This window comes from Crocodylus siamensis, chromosome 4, assembly GCF_052110815.1.
Source record: "Crocodylus siamensis isolate JL-2025a chromosome 4, ASM5211081v1, whole genome shotgun sequence".
Taxonomy (NCBI): domain Eukaryota; kingdom Metazoa; phylum Chordata; order Crocodylia; family Crocodylidae; genus Crocodylus; species Crocodylus siamensis.
In genome coordinates this window covers 121,274,438-121,289,018 of record NC_143398.1, presented here as the reverse complement: position 1 = coordinate 121,289,018, position 14,581 = coordinate 121,274,438, and the positions used below count along the sequence as shown (strand labels likewise).

Here is a 14,581-nt window from a genome sequence, read left to right as displayed (position 1 = left end):
GTTACAAGGATAGTGGGTAGAAATGACTGGAATTTCAAAAAAGGGGAAGTTGTGATTTTTTTTTCCTTATCCCTTCAGTGCACTTGTCTATTTTTCATTACTTCCTCACCATTTTTCTTCCTTAATAGCTTCCATCACAAGTTCAAATCAGTCCATAGATTCATTTCTTTTCTCATTGTAGAACTTCATTGTTAGTCAGTTGTTGCAGCCATTTGTGTAAAGCTCATTTGTGAGCCACCTAAAAAGTTATACACCCAAGATATTTTATAATATTGTTAACAGAAATCAAAGTTTAATTTATGTTTCTATTTATTAGATGTGCATCCTGCCCCATCTGAAAGGCTCAGAGTAGCTCACAAGAAACCATCAACCCACAGGCAAGATTCCCCAAATAACACACCCAAACCCCAGCTTCCCCCTCCCAAACACCACCCTGTTCAAACCCCCAAAGCTTCCCACCAATCCCAGCTGTGGCTCCCAACTAGACATTTGGATGGAGATCAGATTCAAATCCAAATTTGATCTTGGTTAGGGCCTGATCCAATGCCTAATGATTTCCAGAGTAGTCTTCCATTGGCTTCAATAGCCTTGGATAAAAACTTTAGAAGGCATTTATATATGGGGGTTAATTTCAGGCCTGAGTTTGGATCTGGGTTGCCACTTCCACTCTGGGTTTAAATTTGGAGCACAACCTCTACTACAAGCAAGCTTACAAGAACCTGGCACATCCATGAAAAACATCACAGCCTTTTGTAATGACAGTAAAATTGATGTGTTCCTATTGTCTTCAGTAATAAGTGCCTAGAAAATAATGGCACATGCCCACTGATATATAATACAGTAATACATGCTGACATGTATTATAGTTAATGACATGTAACTAATAAAACAGAACTAAAATCACGGCTTTAGCCACTGCTTGGATCTCAGCTACTTTTGTATAAGGATTATTTTTACCTTCATCTAGCACAAAATGTTAAAAATGTTAAAAATTAAAAGCAAACATTAGGCCAGTATTCAGCCTATTTTTTCATTAATCGTTCATTTTAAATAAATTCAAAAGTTAAAAATAAGATAGACTAGAGATGAACTGACTTATGAAATGATTTTCAAAGACTTACCACCTACTTTTGTCCTATTCTACTTTGAATCGTACAAAAAACAGATCCTTCTTACATAACTGGATTGTGAGACTGGTGGGAATTTTATAAAGTAAATTAGTATAAATGCAATCAAGCAAATTCAAATGAAGTTCTTTCTAGCATTTCAGAATATTGGCAGACTAGCAACTGCCATACTCTTGCTCTGCTGTTAACACCTCTTTGTAGGCACCTGCAGGACAGTTATGGTGACATTGAACCAAATTCTGCTCGTTGTTACAAAGGTGTAAATTTGGAGTAACTCTTCATTAATATATTAATGCTAGTGTCCAAAACTAGGCAGAGGGAAAAGAAGAAGAAAAGCCAAACTGATATTGAAATACAGTCCCTGTGTAACACAAGGTACTGGATTCCAAGTCTTAATTTGGACTGTAATTATTAGAACCTCTGGAATTTTTCATGAGCAGCGATCACTGGTCACCTCAGTTTTATAGTTATGAAACCACGTAGCCAAGAATAGAAGTTCTGTAATCTATATGCATTCTTCAAGACCAGAAAGAACAATGTGAAGTTCAATGCCTATGTACTTTTCTGATAGAAATACATAGGCATTTAGCAAAGCTTTTGTCACTCCTTGGGCATGTCTACACGAGCTTTAATGAGCAGTAGCCTATTCTACTGCACATTGAAGTGGTGCATAAAAGACTGTGCTAATATGCTAATGCACAGTAGAATAGGCTACTGCACATTAAACATCACCTAAAAAGTGTGTGCTTGTACTACTGTGCATGTATTTAGTATGTCATATTGGAGGTATTAAATTTAATGCACATTAGGAAAAGTCCAATAATACACGTGTAGATGCGCCCTCTGAGATGCTCCAAGCAGTAGCAATTGGTAGGTCAAAATTTTGCAGAAAGCAGTAGTTTCTCCCTTTAAAGACCAGCTCCCTTGAAACCTGCCTATTAAGGAATGTGAGGCATTTCACAAGATCAGGTCCCTAATTAATCTTTTTGGTGCAGATATGTTTTTAATCTTATATTAAGAAAGCTCAGAGGTGTAATCAAGAATTTTAGTTCCCTGGGCAGAGATGTCTAAGAGTGGCAGGGGGGCGGGAGATGGGGAGAGCAGCAGGATGCTGAGTACTAGACAGTTGGAATAGAGTGGGCAGGGGAAAAGTGACAAGCACTGGGTTTGCATGGGCTGCTACTTCTGTGATGTGGATTGCTACTGCCACAAGTACTGCCCAGGGGCTACCGTACTGGTGCCCGCTCTTAAAATCACTGCCTGGGGCTAGTACCCCATTTGCTCACCCTTGTTTATGTTACTGATAAAGGTCTGTGGCTAACACTGCCACCAACAGTGCCTCTGGTTCACTTTGAGTGGGAAGGCCATGTACAGGGAAACATGAGAAAGATCAATTCTACTATACAAGCTCATCATGTACTTAGCAACATTGATTAAAGGGAGATCAAAAAAGGACTTGGGCACCTAAAATAAGACTTCAGCAGAGTTTAAGAACCTAAATAAAAATTGTAACCCAAAAACACCTCAGCAACAGCCTGAACCTAGTAAGTGCTTAAAACTCAACGTGCCCCTCCTCTCTTCCTGCACCATGACAGTTTCAAAAGCAGCCAGGTGACTAGGGTGATGCTGGAGGGGGGGTGGGCCGGGAACAGGAGAGATGTGGTTTGAAGGTCTTCTAAGGATGGCCTGGAGCCCCTCCAGGCATTCCACAGAAGGGGGTGGCAGCAGTGGTGCCAGCTGCTGTGCTTGCACCTTAAATCAGAAGAGTAAGACTTCTAAGTTCGTTAAAACAATAGTGGTACCCACAGCAGAGTTCCAGATCACAGGCTGAGAGAGACTACGGTCTACAGCTGAATCAGGTGTGTAGGCTCTGCAGAAAGAGCGAGTGGGACTTTAGATGCACCAAGTACTTAGTGTTTCCTACCAGCTAGTCTTAGGTGGCTCCCTACTCAGAATGCAAGTTTTTTGGATCATCTTTCTTGGGAGTCTAACTTTCCATGCCCCCTATATGGCACCTTGGCACCTAACTCTGAGCTTTGAATTGTATTCAGGGAACCAGCTGCTTAAAAGTTAAATGAGAATTTCTCTCAGCCCCTCCCCTATGCTGTGCTTAACTTGCTGCACCTAGCTTCCTATAATCAGAGGCCTGAGGGAAAATGTCTTATATTTGAAAGCTTGTCTAACTTTATTCCAAATACATAGTTGGTCCAATAAAAGATATCATCCTAGGAAATTATTGCCTCTTGCATTGTGAAGCAAGCAAATTAAGTATTAAGCTGTCTTCTGCCTTTCTTCTTTTGAGCTTTTGGCTCCAAAACCTTGGGAACAAAGGCTGCAGTCAGTCACTGCAGCAAAGTTTGATATGATGTTAAAAACTGTTTCACGACAACATATTTAGTAGCTAGGCAGTTAAGCTACTTGGTTTGCCCAACAGTTCTTATTCTAGTGAAACAACTGACTCTGTACCCAGGCTTGGCTAAACAGACGTAGATTTGACAGTTAGGGACTGATTCTTCTGTCAGTTACTTGGATGAAATGTTTCTCGATCTCAGGGGGTAGCTGCAGATAGACCTGGGCCTTCGAATTTTAAGTACACACCTCATAGATCTCATCACTATTACCGTCTCTCCTCATTGACCTTATCCAATATGCTTCTTCAGTAAAGCATTTTTTAAATGAAGCTTTCAACATTTAATTTTATATTGGCTTCCATAAACAGCATAATTATATAACGTGTGTACTCAGCAATGCTTATTTCCTAACATGACAAACTGGTATCCATTAAATTCCTTTATTGAAGACAGAAACATTGCATAATTACAGTTTTGGTGAGGAAACAGCAAAACAGTATAGACTGTTTCTATTGCCAGTAAAATACAATTATTACAGGACTTATAGACATACAAATATAAAGTGTTTCTTTCATGCCAGATGGTCTGTATGTAACAATGCTATTAGGAGTGTTTAATTGTGCTTCTACAAAACCTTTAGAGAATGAGGTAGAGTTTCCTTTACTTTACCCAATATTGTTTCATACACTTACCTTTGAATATTTTTATATGCTCAGCTCCTTGTAAAATACCCTGTTAACTTGAACATTTATGATAGTAAAGGCTCTTCAGAAACATTTACTTGTCCCTGGTTTAAGATGCTAATTCTTTCTATTTAAGTGTAGAAATTCCAAGTACTAAAGTACTTTAATAGTTGCCTTGCAAATGCAGACTGGTTAGACTGGGGCATTCATTGACACAAACATACTACTCCAAAAGGAACTGCTTGAAAGTAGTTTCAGATCAATCCCCTATTATGGACCATCATATCTAGTTAAGGATGTTTAGGTTAAAGAATGAAGATATGAATTCCTTGTCAACATCCTAAATCAAGGAATTAATCTCAGTGAACTATTATTCCCTTTCTCCTATCACCGGTTCCAGCCAGCTACTGGCATGTTATAAACTAGAAAGGGTACAGTACCCTGGCACCAAAACACAGTTGAGGTAGGATGGTACCATCACTGCCCTCACTGTACCTGGGCACTGTACCTGTTCCGTGAAGGGAGGCTTCATACTTCACTGTGTGTTCTCTGACATCTCCCACTATCCGTTAGTAGCATGTATTCAGTGAAGATATGAGTAAACCAGGGATTTCACAGAACAAAGGGGTTCTTGCTCTAGACAATTTAGGCATTAACAATGAAGACGGGGGAGTATCTCATAGGAGCGGCTATACACAGAGGATGTGGAGCACTCACTTCTGCTATGAATACTTTTTAGATTATTGGTGAGTTCCAGTTTTGGTAGTGTTTTTTTTTTAACCTAGTTCTATTATCCTAAAAAGAGATAATGGACACAGAGAGAAATGACAATTTTCACCTGATCTGGCCATAGAAAGCTGTTTATAGCTGTGACCCAAAACAAGTGCATGGCTGCAGAGTGCTTAAAAAATGGGCCAGTCAGGTGAAAATCTGAACCCTCACTGCATCAGGGATCACATGAAGTTTGTTTCAAAACAGAGCATCTTCTGTAACTTGTGTTTGTGCTGCCTCCCAGCTTCGAGCTGTTTTCAGAATGGAAAGGGGGAAAGGGAGCAGAGGGAGTTTGGTCTGCGGGGGTTTTCAGCCCCTGCTGGAGAACCCCTAGAACGAGCTCCTCCTCCCTTTCCCCCTTCCAATTCTGAAACAGGGATATGCTAGCAAAGAGGAGAGCCGTTGCTAGGGGAAACCAACTGCAAAGATTCCTCCCCACCCCCCAAACCAACAGTGAACTTCTGTTTGGTCCAGGGAAGTGGTCCAACTCAGAACCCTTCCTGCAAGCATTCTCAGTTACAGTGAGCTCTTCTGTCTTCACTGAAAAATACAGAAAACTAGCTGTTGTACTGGGGAAGTGGGGGAACAGAGAAGGGTGTGGCAAGGACAATGAATACTTTTTACCTAATGCTTTTCTACAGACAGAATGACACTGCAAAGTCATATTAAGTATCATGGTTAATTTCTTCTTCAAAAGTCTAACCTACCTTTGTGATGTTAATTTAATTCAGCAGGCAATTCTAAACAAAAAAGCTTTTAAAACCTAAATCCTTTACAAGGCTCCAAAGGACTGATTGCATTTTCACCTTTTGTCATTTAGGGTCCAATTTTTTAAAATCTTATCTGGTTTTTCTACATTACAATCTTGTAAATGAGCAAGCTCAGTAAATAAACCTCTGTACTCTCTTTTTCCATCACAAATGAAAAACACAGCTACTTAAATAAGCCAAATAGTAACAGTGGATCTTGATTTTAGTGACCATAAATATTTCTGTAAAAATAAATGGCATTTAATGTCATCCTAATGCTTCTCAATTCCTATCTGTCGAATTCCAGAATCAACAGCACCTTTGCAGGATGGACCCCAAAACTATGATTAACCTTACATGAATGCTATGTTAAACAGCAGTGATCTAAAATGATAGGGGATGGATGCTGGTGCAGAAGGGTTTAGAAACATGGCTGATGAAATGGTTCCTACAAACTTGAGCTTGATTTTGACAAATATAAACATGAATTTACTTCTGATCTCTGAATAGTGTCCTTGTCAAACATTTTTCTACATGCCAAATGCTGTTATAAACTTGGAACTGAGATCTGCATTTTATAAGACTATGATTTCATTGCAAGACATCTTAAAAACAGGCTACATCATAAAAATCAACATTTGTGTTCTGCATAATTAAAATGATGCAACTATCTAGGAAGAGATGCTTCAAACACTGACTCTTTATCTGACATCTACCTCAGTTGCTTAAATATATTTCTGGAAGTGAATGAGCTTCATTTATAGCTTATCTGTAACAAAGTGGATACTGTTTGGCTAAAGTCTAGTACAACAACATAGTACTAGTATTACTGTGCATTTATAAGCCATGCTTTCCATCCTTCAAAGTACTTTGCAAATACACAGCTCAACTGTTGGAGTACAGTAAAATCAGTAATAAGTAGAAAGTATATATACCTAAACAAAACCCACAGGGAAGGAACATACATCTTCCCTCTGCCTACTTTCTTGGTCATGGTTTTTGGCCCAGCAGGTCAAGTGCAATTCACTTCTTGCCCTCGGTAGAATAAAGAATATCCAGTTCTTGTTTGTACAGGAACACAGGATTGCCAAAAACTCAAACAATATATCAGTGAACCCTCTACTACCTTGCTTCTTACAGGGACAAAAATCAGATGGAATAGGTAGATTAAAGAAATCTTGTTGTGGATGTATGGAACAGCCTTCCCAACTCCTAGCAGCTAGCTGTGGACTTATTCTGGGGCTTCTAACAGGGCAGACTCTTCAAACTCTTTCCACAGCCCCAGTAAAACCCAAGCCATGACCTCACTCAATATTTATTCTTCACCCTGGTGCTATTTCTGATTTCAGATGGGCAAATGAACTTAAAGAGTGGTTATTTAACCTGTCCAAGGTCAGTGTAGAGCCAAGGCAGAGCATCGAGGACCTAATTCCTAATCCCTTCTTTGCTCATTTCTTTGTATGTAGATAACCAAATTATAACTAGGAGCCAAACAGCATCACACAAGCAGTCTAGTCAGAACCTTTTAATCCAAATCCTTTGATTCCATATACAAAACAGGCCACAAGAAGGAAAGAAATTTTGAGCAGTGAGATTAGCATTTCACCTAAGCCATGAGATTCCAAAATTTCAAATTTACGGGTAAATTGTTTTGTTTATTATGTTTAATGAATGAAAAAGGAGAGTTGATATTAAATTGGAATACTACCCTGAACTCTGGGCATTCTTGTGCAAGAACTGACCATTTCTAAGGCCTTTGTCTTTTTCCACAATATTTTCATTAGTTTCAGACTGGGATGAAGGACAGGGGGAGGAGGAGTACTGAATTCTCAAATAAAAGCCCATTAGCTTGTTCAAAACAGTCTCATCATTCTAATGCACTTCAGTGACTCTGGCTCCTTATGTAGGCACCCCAAAACAATTATTATTCGAGCACAGTAAGTACCTACAGAAGTCTTATTAATAGAAGTTACTAACTCTACTAAAATTTGGTCCTGATATTACTTGATTTTATTTTTTTTTATTTTTCGGAAGATGGAGGAAATGAAAAAATGAACCCAACAAAAGCCATAGGCAGAGACTGAAAACTTAAAGAGGCAAAAACATATTAAAGCCAAGGGGGACCATTATGATTTAATCTGATCTCTTTCTTAAAATAAGTTACTGATTTTTCAGCAGTAATTGTTTCAAGCCCATAACTTTCAGCTGAGCCACAGCTCTCCTCTAGAGAGACATCTCATCCAAATTTAAGTATACCACATAATGGGGGATACAACACATAGCTTGGTAGGTATTAGCCTTAGCTCTGCTACAGGAATCTGTATTGAACTGGATACTATCAAAAGGCAATCAAAACTCAGCGATCTGAGGAGGCTGTACAGGTTATTTTGTTGAAACCATCCAACAATACTTCCTACTCTTTTCCCCCACTGGTAATGGGGCTGTGGAATTGCTCTTTACTCTCTCCCCTTTGGCCTCCCATTCCTACCTAACTGGGTATCTAACTGCTAACATAATTTTGTGTATGAATTTCACTCAATATCTAATGCAACTTTAGTTTTAAAAGGTCCCATTTATTCAGATTGTTGTTCTTCAGGTGTAATAAGAACAAGAGAATTCCCTTTGCTTTTACAGGGAAGTCAACTGTATTTCTCTCAGAGGGTGTCCTGCTGAAGGTTTCTGGGCTTAGCTGACAGTTTGAGTTTTATGGAAATCCTGGTGGTTAAGATTGTGGAAGCATATATTGAATCAGAAGATTCACCCTTCTCCCTTCCTGGCCAATACCTTTCATTTCTGTCCTTGCTGCCCTCTCAACTTCAGTGGAAATAAATTTTATGCTGTGTCACCACAATCTCCTCCTGTTGGAGTCTCAGTCCTTGGGAAGCTTTTGTTAGAATTCGAAAGTCACTGCAAGCCATCAGAGAATTTGCCCTGACTTGAATCCAGAAGCTGGTAATGTCAAAACTCCTCTATCAGAAAAGTTAGTGTGAAATACAAGTTCAAGGACCTCTGAAACATTCTCTCATCCCAAGGACTTCTTTTCCGCTGATAAATCACACTTACTGAACTGAAAATTAAGGACATGCTCAACGTTGAAAATAATAATCAAAGAATGAAGTGGGGAAAGAAAGAACATGCAAAAATTAGTTCATTATTATTTTAAAGCACCACTGTTTGTAAAGCATACATATGCGAGAGGCTGAATCTCATTTGATCAACCCAATTAAACGTTAAATAATTGCAGCCAATTATGCAAATATCACACAACAATATTAATTTGTTGATCTTTTTTAAACAGCCTCAAATGTTCCTAATGTTAGACTATCTTATGTCTTAAATGATCAATTAGTGGAACCATAACTAAGTGATGAAGAATGGATAATTGCCTAGTTATGATGTACCATGCTCTTTCTATGTAAATCTGCTGCAATTAAACAAATAGTACACATGGAAAAGAGATTGTGCAGATGTTCTTTTACAAGAGCAATATTACATTATCAGCTCAGGGAATAACACAGTTCCTTCCTAAACTTTATGGACTAAAATAGAGGGAACACAATATTTAAAGTGCTCACTGTTTTATATAAATGCTTTTTTCTTGCAATTTTTTGTTAATAGGATAAATACTACAGATGCAGAATACAGGCCATGTATTTCCCTCCAGGTCTGTTGTGCAACATCAAAATACTCCATTTGCTTATTGTGCTATGTAGTTCTTTCATTTGGAATATAATGCTTGAAGCTTGAAATCTATTTACTGGAGCCTGAATAAACTAATCAAGCCTATCAGAATTTATGCAGACAGGGCAAAACAGTTTCAAATGGTGGCACATGCAGTAGCTGAATACCTTTCCAATTTTGTTCTGCTTTAGCCTTTTTATTTTTGAAGGCTCTGTGGCGAAATGATTGGTGATCTAATTCCAATCTCCCCACAAAGTAGTGTAGGTCACAAATATCAAAGGTCAACAGGCTACTTCCACGTGGAATCACTAATCAGACATAAGAAGTTTCACAGATCTATAAATGTTATTTTTTAAGTCAATCGGACTACTTGGCCTTTATTCATTTTAACTTATGATCAGATTACTGTTTGGAGACTGGGGTTGCCCAGGGGAGTTTCTGATGTACAACTCCTGTTAATATTATTAACATCTCAGGTAGGAGGTCACACATTCAATTTATATATACCACAATCAACACACTGCACCTGCCCACTTGACACTGAAGAGAAGTATCTAAGATGAACATAATGGAAAGGATCATAGTTCAGTAAGAGCAAATCACTTAATTCTTACTCATTGTGCAATGTTTAAATGAGTTCCATGATACACAGGCTGTAATCAAAGCCACTCTAGTTATGGTACCTGCCTTACTGGAGAAAGCTTCTCTACCCCAAATCATGTCTTGACATATCCCCCATATTACTTTTTTCACCAACCATATAAAAAGGTAGACTACCAGTAGTTTATACTACATGGCAAGATACTGAACAAAGACTAGCAACACAATATAGATTTAAATTGAGAGAGGAACAGATACACAGTTTAACTGCTACTAAAGTGAAACAGCATTTTATGCTTGCACATGTATTTTAAAGAGAACACTGTCCAACAATTTACTTTTAATAATTGTTACACTGTCACTAGTAACCTTCAACTGTTCTTCAAGAAAATATAAAGACTGGGTAACAGTAAAATCTGTCTAAAGCCACTGTGCAGTGAGCAGAAGAAACTGATGGCCTAATAGTGAGGTATGTGTGACCACTTCTTAACCAAAAAAATGCAAAAAGAAGTCCTATGGAAATTTAAAGTGGTTGCCTAAAACAGTGGGTTACTTATTTAGAGCTAATTAACTTATGCTCACTGTGGCTGTGTGTAGACGAAATGAGAGGTGTGTGCATGACATTTTAAAGCAGGCTATATGCTTTTGCACCGCTTTAATGGTGTTAGTGTTTGCATGCCTCAGTGGTGTACTTTGCATTAATTCTAGTTGCTGTAGGAAATTCAGCAGCATAATTCACCTTAAATGACTTGGGGCACAGCAAACTAAAACTCCTTCAAGGAGATTTATTTTGCTGCCCGTATAGCAGTGGAGCGAAGCACCAGGTTCTGTGCAGCTCCACGACTCTGCAGGAAGCCCTGCAGGCAGTCGGGCAGCAGTCCGGGAAAGCAGGTTCCGCCCAAGAAAAGTGGTGAGCCTGATCTTTTTTTCCCCACCCGTGAAGCCTGCCTGAGGTGCGCAGGGGCCTGGTGTTTCCCTCCATGGCTGTGGTGCCCCCCCAGGTCTTTCCGAGCAGGGTGTTGACTGGTGGGGTGGGGTGCAGCTGACACTGCCACGGAGGGAAACACCAGCCCCACCCCCACCGTCCAGAGACCGCTCCACCCACTAACAGCTCACCCTCCCCTCCCCACCAGAGAGGTAGGTAAGTCAGTGGGCTGTGTGCAAAACATGGGGGTTTAACCAGCCCTAAATTGAAACCGTGTTTTTTAAAACCCATCACTTCAATTTAGAGCCCCTGTTTTGTCTACACATGCCCTATATTAGCAGTTGCCAATTGTAGGCAGGGACAGTTAGCAAACAGAGGGAAAAAATAGTTATTTCCTATTTGAAAAATACTACATGCTAATACTGCATGTCTATTGTAAAATAGAGGGTTAGATGCTCCACCATATTAATTTATGTAGGTGTAGCTCCATTTAAGTTAATGAAATTATACCAGTTTTGTGCTGAAGTAACAGAAGAATCAGGCCAATGGCATCATGGAGCACTGCTATGGAATACTGTAACATTTTTTTGGCAATGAAGATGTTAAAGCTTGTTAAAAAAGTCACGTATATAGAATGGAAGGCTCATTTGGATGATATAAATAACGATACTATCTAGATGATAGTATATTTAACAGTAAAAGAAAATCTGTAGAAATCATTAACTTCCCCAAATGTGAAGCAAAAAATGATCCATTTGCCTCCAAATGAAAACAAGAGAATGTGCACGTGAGTACAGTAGCACATCAAGGGGGAAATAATAAACAGATCAACAAGGTTTGAAAGAAGTCCCTTGGTCTTCCTGCACTCAACACTTTCACTGGAAAACAAAAAGTAGAACCCATATGGAAAAACCACAGCCTCTTTGTAATGCAGAGGCCATATTAAGGAACATGTTGTCAAGTGCGGGTGAAGAGTCTACGTTTTGGACAGGGAAGGAAAAAACAAACCAACAAAAAAATAAAACACCACTTTGCTGATTCGTCCAAACTAATTTAGAAGTTGTGGATGCTGACAGATATGGGGAAAAAAACCCAAAACAAAATAAAACAGTGCTTTACAGAAGAGGCAGTGCATTAGTCCAACTCCACAGTGTCTGTATAGATCACACGCTTCAGCGGGGCTTTTGGGGGCTTTTATCTAATAGCTGATTTAATCAGCTATTAGATCAAAGTGCCTCTTCTGGACAGGCGCTGGGCTCAGTGTGGAGGCACGCAAAGTTTAAAGTAAAGTTATTTTTCTTTTTTTTTACTTCTGTAAGCATCCTATGTTGTTATGCTCTGGGACTGAATATATCCTCATTCTGAAGGAGTGCATGCTCTGTCATGGGATTTAAAAAATGATGCTGTGTTTTGGCAGAATAAAAATGAGGGAGAATATTAAGAGTTCTGGAAATTCAAGAGAGGAACCTGCCACCCAAATATAGTAAAAGAAGGGGAAAAATGTAAAGGTTAAAAGGTATTCAACAGCTGAGCACACAAACAAAGACATATTAACAGGCCCCCAAACAGTGGACTGTTCTTTATATAGCAGTCAACTCTGGTGGTGGCAGTGACAGTAATTGGGAGAGGAAAAAAAGACACTGAAGAGCAGTTGAAAAGTATTTTACAAGTTTCTGGACTGTACATAAGACACAAGGAGGCACTAAGAAAATCACTAGGAAAAGTTCTATTGCTTACATCTAGCACCCCTAAAAGAGAAGAGACGCCTCTACTAACAAGATTATAGTAAAAAATCAAAATGATTGTGTTCACATTCCCTGGCACAGAGAAACAAATATCTTGGGGACCAAGGTGACAGGACGACACTACTCATACACCATTAGATAAGTTGGTCATCACTTGTGTGTAATGGTTTGGCTCGTCTTTAGTGTATGGAAGGTCCAGTCTTCTCCCGCTTTGTGCTCATGACACCAGCATTGCCCAGTCACTGTCTTCTCTCCCATACTGAAACAAAAGCAAAGATCATAGTTCAGGGATAAAAGCACACAACAACAAAACCCACTCACGCTTATTCTCATCTGCACTAAGACTGTCTTTCACTACTGTAATAATGGAACAGGGCTTTAATAGAGCAGTAAATGTACAATATAGACATTTCTATAGAACAAGTTTATTAATTAGTTTTATTACTTAATTCTAATCTTTATTAAACAAAACCAAAGGCAGTATGAAACTGTATGCATCTCCCTGTGAGCAAGCTATGAAAGGGCTATGCCGCTCTCCCATGACAAGATACAAAACAGACCAGACTTGCTGTGATGGAGCAGCCTTGGAATTTAATAAAGTCCAAGGATTACTGAGTACAGTCCTTTTGCTAGCATGCTCACAAGAATGTGGCTTATTCATGCCCCAGTATGTCAATGTGACTGCTTCTTTTCTCTCCTTTTTTTAAGAACTTTGAATTTATTTCAGATATAATCAAATTTGAAATATTACACCGTGTAATAAAAGAGAACATAGAGAATGAACAGCATAAACCAAATAAAATAAACCTTCTGTAGATGAAAAAATAACAGCCTGCTCTCCCTACCTAGTAAATAGTATCAGAGAAATCAGAGCTGGAAAGATCTATCACGTTGAGGGTGCCAACAGCTGTGCAGCTCCCTGGTTTAACTCAGAAAGCACCATAAGTTAGACCAACCATCCTGATCCAATAGACAACTGCTGTTGGAGCAGGAGAGAGGGTGATCGAGCTCCGCTTTGGAGCTAATTCAGGGGGAGAGGCTGCTGTCTGCAGCATCTGTCCTCTAGCCCCACCCCCCTCTGCAAGCTCCCATGCTCTCTCAGGAAGGGAAGGAGGTCTGTTCTGGGGTTTCCCCACCCTGCTCTGGAGTGGGGGGACATGCGGACTGGAGCTCCCCAACCTTGGGGGCTCCAATGCACCCACCCACTCTCCAGTGCTGGCTGTACAACCCACAGACCAAATTCACTCCCCTCCCTTCCCCCTCTCCCATTCTGAAAACAGCACCTGGAGCAGGATTTGGGCTGCATGAGCCCAGCCCTGCTCCCAGCATGCTCTGACAAATGTTAAAAGAAGGTGCTCCACTTTGGAAATGAGGGTTCATGAAATGAGGGTTCAGACTCTTGTGCAACCAGGCATTTTTAAAGTGCTCTGCAGCTGTGCACTTCTGTCAGTGCATGGCTGTAGAGTGCTTTCAGTGGCCGATCACATGGCAAACCATCACATCTGTCAACATCCTGGGTCTTCTCCCTCTCAAGGTAGGACACAGTCACTAACTTGCCACTACATTTGTTCTAAGGCTCTTTGCCACAAGCGTGTAAATAAACACTCAGTGCACCATAACACCACAACCAGCGTATTTGTTTAATTATACGTGGGCATAGATTAATAGTAAAAGATTGGAGCCTCATGTCCATAGGGCCATTTCATAGGGTGTGGAAAATCCCTATTACACAAGGATAACAAACCATATTAGAGGGCAAGGGGTGAGCCAGATAATCTGTGCAGAAGGCATCGAAGGAAAGCCTCCTTCAAGTGCTGCCTCAGCAGTGAGACGTCAAGACAGACTCAGGTAAAAATAGGGACTACAGTTGCTCAGTCATGCCTTGGAAGGGCCAAGAACCAGACTACTGGCACGCAGAACGGCTGAAGGTTGTCTGGTGTTTGGACTAG

General features: G+C 39.9%; 1 protein-coding gene across 2 annotated transcripts in view; it reads right to left on the bottom strand.

Moving 5' to 3' along the window:
• Nucleotides 1–3,904: 3,904 nt before the first annotated feature.
• The window catches only part of BCAT1 (branched chain amino acid transaminase 1), a 103,738-nt gene continuing 93,061 nt past the window's right edge, over nucleotides 3,905–14,581 (bottom strand). For both annotated transcript variants that reach the window (XM_090043586.1, XM_090043585.1), the window contains one exon: nucleotides 3,905–12,891. In XM_090043586.1, coding sequence (XP_089899712.1) covers nucleotides 12,850–12,891 — 42 coding nt within the window. In that variant the 3' untranslated portion in view covers nucleotides 3,905–12,849. The remainder of the gene's footprint in view (nucleotides 12,892–14,581) is intronic.